Source organism: Cynocephalus volans, chromosome 5, assembly GCF_027409185.1.
Source record: "Cynocephalus volans isolate mCynVol1 chromosome 5, mCynVol1.pri, whole genome shotgun sequence".
Taxonomy (NCBI): domain Eukaryota; kingdom Metazoa; phylum Chordata; class Mammalia; order Dermoptera; family Cynocephalidae; genus Cynocephalus; species Cynocephalus volans.
The window spans coordinates 133,278,490-133,292,351 of NC_084464.1; the positions used below are offsets into that span (position 1 = coordinate 133,278,490).

Sequence of the window (13,862 nt, forward strand, 5' to 3'; positions counted from 1 at the left end):
GCCTGAGAACCAGTGAGCTGGTGGTGTGGATAACAATCCAGGTATGAAGACCTGAGAACCAGGAGCACTGAGGACAGGAGATTTATGTCCCAGCTCAAGCAATCAGGCAGAAAATGAATTCAACCTTCCTCTGCTTTTTTGTTTCAATCAGGCCCTCAAGGGATTGGGTGATACCCACAGATGTTGGGGAGGGCCATCTCCTTTATTCAGTTCACTAATTCAACTGCTAATCTCTTCCAGAAATACTCTCACAGATACACACAGAAACAATGTTTAACCAACTATCAGGGCATCCCAGGGCTCAGTCAAACTGACATAAAATAAACCATCACATTTTGGAAACAACATTTGCATTTCTTAGAGTAGTTACTGCAAAAAAATTTTTCTAAGCCCTCCTCCCATTTAAATATAAGTTCCACTATACATATACATACTTATATATACTTAAATGCACATACATGGAAGACGAATGCAGCTTCCACAAATGACTTTGTGCTATACCACATATGCAAAATGTAAAATTTGCAGACACACCCATTGCTTTTCAAATTTTCTTAAATTTAATCATTGTTTCACTAACTTTATGACATCTCTTCTAAACAGACAACAAGGGCTTTCTTTTTTTTTCTCCCTCTCTGTGCCAGGCTAATCCCGAAAGGACCCTGGTGAAGAAGATCATTGCAATTTCCCAGGTCCCTGCCCTAAGCGTGGAGGGTCCTTCTCAAACACTCTTCCATACAGAGCCATAACTAAGACAGGCAAAGGGGCTCCACTTCGGCCCCTTAGACGTCCATCTCTTGAAACCTGATCAAAGAAAGCAAAGAATTAATTCCAATGCAGAGCCTGGTCTCCAGCACAGAGGTCTGCTCCAGCAACATCACTCCTAAAGCAGTGCAGAATAGCAAAAAGCACATAGTATACGGTGTCAAAAGACCCAGATTCATGTTTCAGGTCTAATCACAGAGGGACTTTGGGTGAAAGTGCAGCAAATAAATCTATTGCACAGATGTACAAATAAGATAGTGTATAAGAAAGTGTTCTTTAAACTAGGGAAACACTATACAAAGTATTAATTTATACTGTCATTACACTAACTTCTCAAAATAACATACCCATAAAATAATTTGTGGATGCATTATTTAATATACTTTACTTGAATCTTCCATACCTTGCAAAGGAAAGGAACATGAGTTGCCCTAATCAGCAGTCAATATCTTTATCTTAATTTCTCAATGTGTTCACTGTTGCCTTGGATCTCAACATCACATTTATGTAGGAAAATTCTCCATCACTGCCTCAAGACAATCTAGAACCACAACTTGTGTTTCATGTCATAGTTTCCGCATGTTTTTAAAGCATCTCTTGTAGAATGTGAGCCACGACCTTGCAATACTGTCTCATTGTTTAAAAAATTCTCTCTATGCCACTCTACCACATCTGTTCAAATAACTTTATCATCCTGAAAACCTCCTACCTCATAATGTCTTTCAGGGGCAAGCTGACTCCCACTTAGAATGAGCTGCGGGAAAACATAACTGGTTCCAAATGTGCCACTGAGGGAGAATTCTTCAAACTTGGTAAAAACTGACCCCACTGGCTGCCCACAAGTTCTCAGGTCAGTGGTTTGACACTTCAGTAATGTGCACACCTACGTAGGAAAAGAAAAGAGAAGTAGTCAGAAAACTCAGCTAAATAATACAATTTCAAAGAATAAAGGAATATTTAAGTTGCCTCAAACTTTTTTTTCAAACTGCAGGTTACAACTTATTAATGATTCATAAAATCAATTTAGTGGGTTAGGATTTGCTCTTTTTTAAAAAATAAAGCCAAATGGAATAGACTAGAATTTTAAAAATCAGAATGCATTGCGTATGATTGTAGCTATTTCTAATTCTAATTTGAATGATTTCATAAACTGTTTCAGTTAAATAACTCAGTCTCACATCCACTTAGGTATATTGTCATGAGGTAAAATATCCTTCTTACTCTGGACTTCAGTTGAAGATGGTTTGAAAAACACTGCTATAGGCCGATCCCGTGGCGCACTCGGGAGAGTGCAGCGCTGGGAGCGCGGCGACACTCCCGTCGCGGGTTCGGATCCTATATGGGACTGGCCGGTGCACTCACTGGCTGAGTGCTGGTCACGAAAAAGACCAAAAAAAAAAAAAAAAAAAAAAAAAGAAAAACACTGCTATAAAGTAACCTTATGAAAAAAGAGAATACACAGAAGTTGCATCTTTTTAAACTTGACCCTGGCCTGCTGAGAGTTAACAAAAGTGCTTTATATTTTTACCTTACATCCAAGAGAACTAATTCTGTTCTTTCTGGGACTGAACAAATAAAGTGCTTGGGGAGGGGCAAGGAATTCAATGATAAACATAACATTATACCAATTAACAGAATCCAACACAATTTTTAAAGAAAAGCAATGCTGACCTAAAAGAAAAACTAATAATAAGATCATTCTAACACATTTAAGCATTTCTACCTGTAAGTAATATTGGCCTTCTACTGTGTGCAGTCCATCAAAAGCACCTAGTGCATAGACCTCATCTGTTCGCTTCTCAGACATCTTGTAAGTCAAGTGACAACACAGGTCTTTCTGGCACACTGTGTAATTTCCTGTGTTTCTCTTAAGCTCGGTGAAGGTGAACTCATCAAAATAAATCAGCCCTGGAAAATGTGACTGCTCAGACGAGAATGGCTTCATACTTTCAGCATATGCACCCCAGTCAACAACTGCAGGATAGGTGGGTTCACGGCGAGGCCGAGACTTCAATTCTGAGAGCATCAGCTGACCACTCTCTGTTTCCATGTCATAGTGATATACCTTGACTGCTTCTGGGGCATAGATACCACTCCCTACAGGCAACAAGAAACACAAACATTGGTTTCAACTTTTTTATGGTGACAAACCAATAGATTTATTCCCGTGTGAAATTAAAGTTATTAAAGCATAAGCATTTTCAAAATAGTTTAAGAGACAGCTGTTACATTGCTATAAGGTCTGATTTGACTCCGTGTCCTCCATAAAGTATTGTTTGTACTGAAATTATCATTAGATGTGAAGGGCTTCTCTTTTTTTTCTTTTCTTTTTTTACTTTAATCATTTTTAAGCCAACTTAACAACAAATGAGAAAATTCCCCAAACATGAAGAATAATTTTAGCTCTCCACTGACCTACTGAATTTATTTGTGTTTGAGATTCTTCACCTGCATCAATGATTTACAAAGCAGTAAGGAGGGGAGCTTGCATTACTTTGAACATGGATATGATAAAGGATAAACTCTGAAAACCTGATTAAGTCTGAAGTGATTTTCTCATCTCAACAACAAGATATACTTCAATATTACTGATGGATGCTGGCTGAGAAGTTCCTTAGATCTGGCTTTGATTTTTATGTGACTTGACTTCTCTCTATCTCCAATTTCCCTTCATGTAAAACTGAGATAATAACTTTCACCTCCTTTGCTCACAAGGATGATGTTTCTCAAGCAGAAACTCATGCTACTATTAATTTTGTGATATTAGCATTAATAAGAAAATCATTAAAGAAAAATATGGCTTGAAAATCAATGAAGACTTCCTCAGACTGTCACTGCCAATTGGTGCATGACCAGCATGAGTTACCTGTCATGTGCATGCTGGTGTTGTGGGTATTTGCAGCAAGCAGATTGACTCCCATGGCTCTGGCCCATGCAGAATGGAATGGAACAGCCGAGAGAAGGGGCAGCGTGTTGTACCACGCTGTGGGGTAGATAACACTGTCGACTTGAAACTTGTCCACCACCACCACAGCTGGGTCATGAGAAAAAATGTCAAAGCAAGTGAAAATTCCAAACTTCCCAAAGGGAGTGTCAAAAGTCTCAACTTCTGATGTTTTGGGGAAATCAAATTGAATTTCAGGTGCAAAAAGATTGTACTGTTAACAAAAAGCAAAGAAAGGGAAAATTAATAAGAAAAGTGCTAAAGAGATGTGATCAATCCCCATAAAATCTTTCCTCCTATGTGCATTGACAAGTGTGTTTAAAACTGTTACACATAAATTTGCATAAATTGTGCTCACTATGGCATTATGTATGAGTTTTCTTACTGTGACATTAATCAATAAACTTCATTTTTCCACAACCAATTAATGAAATCATATCTACAAATGATAATTAAAATGTGAATATTTCTATCTTGAAATCACAGGTTGAAATCTCGAATCTTAAAATTTTCAGACTTTTTTTCCCTGTATTCTTTAAAAATCAACAGCACTGCCCATGTGACCTCTAACATATCTTCATAAAATAAACTTTGTTGGTTCCAGTCAAGATGGCGGAGTAGTCGGTTCCTGGTGTCGCTCTCTCCCACAGAGCGACCAATTTGCAGCTATTGAGGAGCAGTGACAGAGGACCCGAGATCTGCACTGGATCAGACGGGAGCCGCCGGCTGTGGGGTGCCAAATCAGGTTGTTCCCCATTCTGGAGAGAGACTTTAGAGCTTCTGGGCGCACACACCTCAAGCCTGCCAGGCCAGAGAAGGCAGGCAGGGTGGGACTTCTGGTCCAGTCAGTCCATCCCCACCTCTGAGAGTGACTTAACAGGCTCTGAGCCGCCACACCCGGAGCCAGCTGAGCCAGAGAAGGCAGGTGGGGCAGAACTTCTGGCCCAGGCTGTCCTGCCACTGGGAGAGACTTAGCTTCAAGCCTCCCACACCTTGAGCCAGCCCATCCAGAGAAGGCAGGCCAAGTGGGACTTCTGGCCCAGGCAGTCCTGCCACTGGGAGAGACTTAGCCTCAAGCCTCCCATACCTTGAGCCAGCCCATCCAGAGAAGGCAGGCTGAGTGGGACTTCTGGCCCAGGCAGTCCTGCCACTGGGAGAGACTTAGCCTCAAGCCTCCCATACCTTGAGCCAGCCCATCCAGAGAAAGCAGGCTGAGTGGGACTTCTGGCCCAGGCTGGTTTCTGCTGCCCAGAAGCAGCAGTCTCTTCAGGATCCAAGCCAGACATCAGGGTGAAACAAGTGGACTGTGATACCCCTGGCCACAATAACAAAACACCAAAGGAAAGATACCAGCAATATGAAAAATCAAGAAAGTACATCACCACCAAAGGAAATTAATAACTCTCAAGCACTAGATCCTATAGAACAGGAAGTCTTTGAAATGACAGACAAGGAATTTAGAGTAACTATTGCAAGGAAACTAGATGAGATACAAGAAAACTCAGTTAAACAACACAATGAAATGAGAAAAAATACACAGGATCTGAAAGAAGAAATGTACAAAGAAATCAATGCCTGGAAAAAGAATGTAACTGAGATTGTAGAGCTGAAGAATTCATTCAGTGAAATAAAAAGCACAACAGAGAGTTTAACCAGCAGACTTGAACAAGCAGAAGAGAGAATTTCTGACCTTGTAGAGAGGCTGTTTGAATTATCACAGGTAGACCAGATAAAAGAAAAAAGAGTCCAAAAAATTGAAGAGAATCTAAGAGAGACAACTGACAACCTTAAGTGCTCAAATATCCAAATCATGGGTATTCCAGAAGGGGAGTAAAAAGGAAGTGGCACTGAAAACATATTCAATGAAATAATAGCAGAAAATTTTCCAGGTATAGGGAAAGTCACAGATCTCCAGATTCAGAAAGCCCAAAGATCACCAAACACATTCAACCCAAAAAGGTCCTCTCCAAGACATGAGATAATCAAACTGACAAAACTCAAAGACAAAGGGAGAATCTTAAAAGCTGCAAGAGAGAAGCAGCAAGCCACCTAAAAGGGAGCCCCAATCAGAATAACATCAGACTTTTCATCAGAAACCCTAAAAGCCAGAAAAGAATGGGATGATATATTCACAACACTGAAGGACAAAAATTGCCAGCCAAGAATACTTTACCCAGCAGGGCTATCCTTCTGAAATAAAGGACAAATAGTATATTTCTCAAACAAAAACTATGGGAGTTCATTACCACACGACCAGCCTACAAGAAATTCTCAAGGAAGTACTGGGTTTGATACCACAAAAGCAATCATCACTGCCATGAATATGCAAGAAAGAACAATACCTACCAGCAAAACAAAAATGCTAACAAAAGAGAAAAAAAATAGTTTATCAGCCAAAGAAACCAACAAATACAGAAGACAAACAGAAAATTAGAAAGAAAGGAACAAAAGATACTTAAGACATCTAAACAAAAATCAGTAAAATGCTAGAGTAACTCAACACCTTTCGATAATAACTCTAAATGTAAAGGGATTAAATTCTCCACTCAAAAGACACAGACTGACTGACTGGATTAAAAAGATGGACCCAACAATATGCTGTCTTCAAGAGACTCACTTGGCCCGTAAAGACACACATAGACTAAGAGTGAAAGGATGGAAAAAGATATATCGTGAAAATAGAAATGAAAAACAAGCTGGAGTAGCTATTCTTATATCAGATAAAATAGACTTTAAACCAAAAACCATAAAAAGAGATAAAGAAGGCCATTATATAATGATAAAAGGATTTATTCAACTAGAAGACATAACAATCATAAATATATACACACCCAACATCAGAACAGCCAGATTTATAAAGCAAATGCTATAGACCTAAAGAATGAGATAGACACTAATACCATAATAGCAGGGGACCTGAACACTCACTCTCAATATTGGACAGATCATCTAGGCAAAAATAAGCAGAGAAACACAAGATCTAAACAATACTTTAAGCCAGATGGACTTGGCAGATATCTACAGAACACTCCATCCAACAACGTCATTCTTCTCATCAGCACATGGAACATTCTCCAGGATAAACCACATGTTAGGTCACAAAGCAAGTCTTAACAAATTCAAAAAAATTGGAATTATTCCATGTATTTTTTTCTGATCACATTGGGTTAAAATTAGAAATCAATAATAAACAAAACTCTGAAAATTATACAAACACATGGAAATTAAACAACATTCTACTTAATGACATGTGGGTCCAAGAAGAAATTAAACAGAAAATCAAAAAATTTCTTGAAACTAATGAAAATAATGACACATCTTACCAAACCCTGTGGGATACTGCAAAAGCTATATCTCGAAAAACAATACCAAAGATCAATGAAACAAAAGGTTGGTTTTTTGAAAAGATAAATTAAATCGACAAACCTTTAGCAAGATTAACTAAGAAAAGAAGAGAGAAGACCCAAATAACAAAAATTAGAAATGAAAAAGGTGACATTACAACTGAGACCTCAGAAATGCAAGGAATCATTTGAGACTACTATAAACATCTATATGCCAGCAAATTTGAAAATCTGGAGGAAATGGATAAATTTCTGGATGCATACAAATTACCAAAACTGAACCAAGAAGATATAGAATATCTGAACAGATCAATAGCAATAAAAGAGACTGAAGCTTTTATCAGAAGGTTCCCAACAAAGAAAAGCACAGGACCGGGTGGGTTCACTGCAGAGTTCTACCAAATCTTCAAAGAAGAACTGATACCAATTCTCTACAAACTGTTTCAAAAGATTGAAACAGAGACCATTCTCCCAAATTCATTCTATGAGGCAAACATTACCCTGATACCAAAACCAGAAAAAGATACATCAAAAATAGAAAACTACAGCCCAATATCGTTGATGAATATAGATGCAAAAATCCTCAATAAAATACTAGCTAACAGAATACAGCAACACATACAGAAAATTATACACCACGATTAAGTGCGATTCATCCTAGGGATGCAAGATTGGTTCAACATATGCAAATCAATAAATGTGATACACCACATTAATAAAAGCAAAGACAAAACCACATGATCATCTCTATTGATGCTGAAAAAGCATTTAACAAAATTCAACATCATTTCATGATAAAGACTCTCTACAAGTTAGGAATAGATGGAAAGTATCTCAGCATTATTAAAGTCATATATGTTAAGTCCACTGCCAATATCATCCTGAATGGGCAAAAGCTAAAAGCTTTTCCCTTAAAAAACAGGAACTATACAAGGATGCCCACTCTCACCACTCCTATTCAACATAGTATTGGAATTACTAGCCAGAGCAATCAGAGAAGAGAAGGAAATAAAGGGCATCCAGATTGGAAAGGATGAAGTCACGCTGTCCCTTTTTGTGGATGATATGATCCTATATATTGAACAGCCTAAAGCTTCTATAAAAAAAAAAACTCCTAGAGTTCATAAATGATTTCAGCAAAGTTGCAGGATACAAAATCAACACCCCAAAATCAGTAGCATTTCTATACTCCAACACTGAACATGCATAAAAAGAAATCAAGAAAGCTAACCCATTTACAATAGCCACCAAAAAAAAAAAAAAAATGCTTAGGAATAAAGCTGACCAAGGATGTGAAAAATCTCTACGAAGAGAACTATAAACCACTGTTGAGAGAAATTAAAGAGAACACAAGAAGATGGAAAGATACCCCATGCTCTTGGATTGGAAGAATTAACATTGTGAAAATGTCCATACTACCCAAAGTAGAGTTTCCTTGAGAAAAAGCTATAACAAAGGTCTATGAGAGCTGGAAGGATAGATGAACCTTTTGAACCTCTCAGGGACAGACGGCATTTGAAACAAGACCTATTCGTTCTAGGATATATATTTTTTCAGGTACATAAGCAAGGGAATCCCCCCACCTTTTTAAAAAGCCAATTTCAGTTAGGGCTTTGTTTCATTGCAATCAAAAAAAATCTTCATGGAATAATTGGTGGCTTAGTATGAAATGTTAACAAATTGGGCCAAAAAACTAACTCTGGTATTAAATTATAGATGAAACAAAGCATGTCTCCTTTCTCAGAGAATACTAAAGTCTTTGTGAAGTTATTATCACATTCATTTTAATATTCTGCCATATTCTGTTTTATAACTAAATCAAACTCAGAACTCTTTCATGGGATTAAAGTAAATTCCCTTTTCAACTAGAATATAACAATTAAGAGACACAGTTACAACAGTTCTCTCCCTAGTGTTCAACAAACAAACATACATACATACTACAAACAAGCAGAAGAAGTAAATCAAATTTAACTAAAGCACATGTAATTCTCACCTTATGGTAGCGTGCCACCAGCCTACCCTCAGAATCAAACACCACATCCGTGTTGTATTGGTAACGACCATCGGGAGGACATTGAGGGTCACTGGCATTGCATGGCTTCTTGTCCCCAATATTTGCCACAACATAGATGGAGTTGTCCTTGGCCAGGCAGCTGAGTCTTTCTTGCACTGGTGTGTAGCCAAACCTAATTTAACAGATATTGCCTCAAACTTATATTTTAGTGATTTCTAAAATACCAAAGAGATATTTTATTTGGCTGTTACCTGTAACACAATAACCCCTAGGTCAAGAATCAACAGAAAAGGGCCAAAAACTCAACGTGCAGCAGAGTGCTCATCTTTATGAAAGCTGACCTATTGAAATATGCCAGGCTCCAAACAGCAGTGCAAGACAGAAGCACAGAAAAGAGGGAAGGGGAAGAGGAGGAGGGGAAGAAGCAATGTTTTCTCTTATAAAGAACTCCCAGGAAGGTCAATGAAGGGCTCGAAATTTGGCAGAATCTTCTAATGGGGAGGACTGTTTCTGTAATTCAAGCCGTAATCTTACAAATTTGCTGATATGATGTGTGGCTGGAAGCACAAATGCCAGGTGGCAGTAAACAGTTGGTCCCATGTAGATCATCCTCTCTAGAGAACAAATGTGACATTATGTAGTGGGAATAGAAACAAACAAACAAGCACTTTGATGGCAGGCTTACTCTCCTCATCTGTCAGATGCACGTAACAGCTTCCTTTCTGCCTCACGGGCCTTCATGAAAAATCCTGAGATACGTACAGACATGAAATTGTTTTCAATGTAATGCCAAATCCATCCACGTTGGGGATATTTATCCTAGAAATAAGAAGGGAATGTGACAAGATGACAGCTGGCTTCAAAGATTTCAAGGGTTTAATTAGAAGGAGATGGATCATGTATGTGAACGTTCTATAGAGTACGGAATATAGATGAAAGGAAGTCATAAGCAGGAAGATTTCAGCAGAAAATAAGATAAAAACTTTTAACCAACCAGCCCAGACTGTCAAATAAATGGATTCACTAGTCACCGAAAATATCAGTGTAATACAGCACATCCAAGTCCTCAGAGTCCATTCAGTTAGCATGGCTTATTGGAAATGGTTATTTTAATTTCAGCCATCTAATTACCAATTATGAGACCTAAAAACTCCTTTCTTCTGCCTCATATTTAAAATGCAAATAGTGACACTTACTACGTAAAGTGAGTGAGATAATGTGCATAGTATACCAGGTACAGCTCCTGGGACCAAGTGAGTGCTTGATAAATTAAAAAATGGTTATTTTGGGTTTTGTACTTATACAAAGGCAACCCAAGGTAGTGACGGCTTTATTGCTTTCAGAGGTTGTTCAGATTCTCTCCATATCTTTCAGCCCCTCTGCTCTGATGTTGAGCTAATCTTTGAATAAAAAGGACAGATTAATAATCTACTGATTTAGATCTTTTTTTCCTTCGGAAAAACAGGGAAATACTATCAATATTCATATTCATTAAGATCTTCAACAAGTCTATCATGTACTTTGTTTAGTTTTTCTTTTCTTGGCCAAGTAATTCAGGTTCTTCAGTTTTTCTTATTAGTTTCTCATGAAAAAAGCCCATGGAAGTGCTTGACATTTTAGCATTCTAAATAGTATTTAAACACACAAGGATGACTACATGGCCCTCTGTTATTTCTTTCAGGGATAAATGTGACTAGGGAAGAAACTGTGACTTTCTATCCAATATTACCATTATATTAAATACTGGATTATCTCCTTTCTATAACACAGAAAGTTTGCCATTTGAATAAGTGTCTGTAAGACTGCATAATGTAAAAGTTTCACCAATCACTTACCTTCAATTTAAAGTAATTCATCTAAGGCTAATTATCAGGTTTATGAATATCTTTTCCCTAGGAAAATCAATTTTATCAGCCCTGCCAAACAGAGTATATTTTAGTATAAGCCTCTCGAATTACAGCAAATAATGATTCTTTTCTATTCTGGAAAAAGCCTTATAAGCAAGTAGATGTTGAGTCATAGTTACACGGTTTCTGTAAACACAGACCATGCAACATTTAGAGAATATTTTGCCAGCGGTGAAAATCCCAGGATAAGGCTTGATTCACATAGCAAAACTCGAATGTTGTAGCATTGGACTTGCCTTTCCAGTCAATATCATCTGGTCAGAATTATTAAAGAAGCTCCTCTTTTTGCACAATGCATGTAGTTCTAAACAGGTGCATGCAAATCTAAATTTGCAAATTAAATTACTTCTTTAATGCATCAGTTTCATCATTTAACTTAAGGAATTACATATGAACTTTTAAAAAGTATGTACTTTTTTTTTACAGTTACCTGCACCTAAAGTAATCTATTTCATAGATCTATCTTATTTATTATACATATTTCCTTTAAGAAAGTTATGCCTAAGCTACAGCTACTAATAATTACTAAAATTTCTCTAGGGACAGAAACCAAAGTTCAGACTCAGATCCTTCTGTTAAAAAAAAAAAAAAAGGTAGTAGTGACAGCTAACATTGGAGAGAGCACTACAGTGCACAGATTCCATGTGTATTTGACTTTTATGTCTACTCTGTAAGACACTTATGTCTACTCTGTGAGAGAAAATTTTGTTATCTCTGTGACAGAGTTTGGGTACGGTGTCCCCCACAAAGCTCATGTTGAACTCTGATCCCCAATGTATCAGCGTTTGGAGCTGTTTGGGTCATAGGTGATGGATCCCTTATGAATACATTAATACCCTCCCTTGGGAGGAGCAGGCAGTGAGCGAGTTCTCATTTTTTTAGTTCCTGTGAGAGCTGGTTGTTTAAAGGACCCTGGCATCTCCCCCCTCTCTCTCTTGCTTCCTCTCGCCTTGTGATCTTGCACCTGCAGGCTGCTCTGCCATTTTCCACCACAAGTAATAGCAGCCTGAGGCCTGTGCCAGATGCAGCTGTCCCAGAATCTTAAGCCAAATAAACTTCTGTTCTTTATAAATTACCCAGTTTCAAGTATTCTGTTATAGTGACATAAAAATAGACTAACACACTCTATTTTACAGATAAATAAACAGAAATGTCAAGCATTTAGGTTACATGCCCCACATCAATCAGCTAGGAGTTGGTAAAATGTGGTTTCAGAAACAATGCGTACTTTTTCAAGTCCTGTGTAATTTCCATTCACCATATTGATTACATTGTAAATGACAGTGATAGCAAAACTCTTTGGAAACATAGACTCTCTCATCTTTTTTAACATTCCTATGAGGAGGCAGGTATTTATGGATGAACCGACTTACTTGTATTTGGGAACATCGGTCCTAGATATTACAACTTTACCACATTATTGAAAGCCAATGAAATACATTTAATATAAATTTTGTATATAAACAGGCAATTCTTTAAAGAAAACTGCAACAAATAACTAAACAGTCATTATTATCTCAAGGCACTTGTCAAGCAAGAGACATGCCAGATGACACACATCATGAAACTTTAGAAGCATCTAAGTCCAATGCCATAGACTATTTGTCATCAAAATTACTACTCAGGCTTAGTGAACTTGCTACTGGTATTTTTCTATATCACAATGTTTTGTTCAAGAATTAAAGACATTACCTTTGAGGATCTCTACATGGAATCCAGTTCACTTCAGAGTCTGGTATATCCTCCAGATAAGGGTAAATGCTCTCCCTGGTGAATACCCAACCATAGATTCCATCTTCTGGTGTCACAATGATATGTGCACCCTGCTCAAAAGAAATAGGAGCGAGAAAGTTTCTTGAAAATTCCAAATACCCACACTTTTACCAAGTTGCAAATCTCCTTTTTAATGTCCCAGCCAGTACATAAAAGGCAATACCTGCTTGGCTGCCAGCTTGACTGCTTTCTCCAAAACATCTATATTCTTGTTCATCAGGAATAAAGCTTCTTCTTTTGAAACAGGTGTTTCTGTTCTGTTTGGTAAGATAACAGCATGCTCATACACTGCAGCAATAAAAGTATCCAGTGCACCAACACTCAGGACAAAGAGGGCAGAAATGGCCACACATTTTGGAAAATGTGATATAATCATTACTAAAATTTAGTGATCTTTGAAAAACAAACTCAGATTCTTATATTTTGTATAACTGGAAAAACTTTTACATTAAATCCCTGCCAGAGACTGCTGTTTATATTTTCTCATGAATGTATTGCACAACACAGCACTGAGAAAGGATGTTGTGCAAGAAAACTGACAGCCAGAAGTGCATAACTGCATTGACTCAAATGTGCAGTGCTATTGTTGACACTGTTCAGAGGAAAAGCCAACTCTAAAAGCAGAATTAACCAGCCTACCAGATGAATCCACTTCCATCCAAAACACGCTGGCAGTTGAACTCTATTCCTTTAATAAAATATATATTCTTGGTAAGCCCATACTTCCATTAATAGGGCCAATATTGAACTGTTCTAAAAGGGAGCCACAACAGCAACAATTTGTTGAGAATTTATATACATGGCTGTGACAGACACAAAACAGAGAGTAAGACAAGCCTTAGTTTTAACTGAGGTCGCAAAATGACACAGGAGGGGATATATATACATATGCTAAAGATTGGGCACAATTGTTCATGAAAGATATATACTTGCTAAAGATTGGGCACAATTTTTGCAGTATTAGAGGATATTGGCAGAAACCATGGTTGACAATTTCTCTTGGAAAAACTGCCTAATGGTCTGAAATATTGAAACTTTAGCTGAACACTTCATAATACATAGACAGATTATAACATGTGCTATGGACTGAATGCTCCCTGCCTTCCCCCTGC

General features: G+C 37.7%; 1 protein-coding gene and 1 long non-coding RNA gene across 3 annotated transcripts in view; one reads left to right on the forward strand and one right to left on the reverse strand.

Moving 5' to 3' along the window:
* LOC134378034 (uncharacterized) overlaps nucleotides 1-3,457 on the forward strand; it is a 34,777-nt gene extending 31,320 nt beyond the window's left edge. The window contains exons 2-3 of one of the 2 annotated variants that reach the window (XR_010023603.1): nucleotides 1,492-1,615; nucleotides 2,639-3,457. This is a non-coding gene — a long non-coding RNA (uncharacterized LOC134378034). Of the gene's footprint in view, nucleotides 1-1,491; nucleotides 1,738-2,638 lie in introns of those variants that run through there. The other variant, XR_010023602.1, reaches the window with a different exon arrangement.
* LOC134378030 (vascular non-inflammatory molecule 3-like) lies at nucleotides 676-13,126 on the reverse strand. The gene is made up of 7 exons (XM_063096942.1): nucleotides 12,914-13,126; nucleotides 12,670-12,800; nucleotides 9,050-9,242; nucleotides 3,632-3,923; nucleotides 2,489-2,862; nucleotides 1,475-1,648; nucleotides 676-804 (listed from the first exon to the last, which is right to left on the reverse strand). Exons 1-7 carry the CDS (start codon nucleotides 13,124-13,126, stop codon nucleotides 676-678), a joined length of 1,506 nt encoding a protein of 501 aa, XP_062953012.1.
* Between the last annotated feature and the right edge of the window lie 736 nt (nucleotides 13,127-13,862).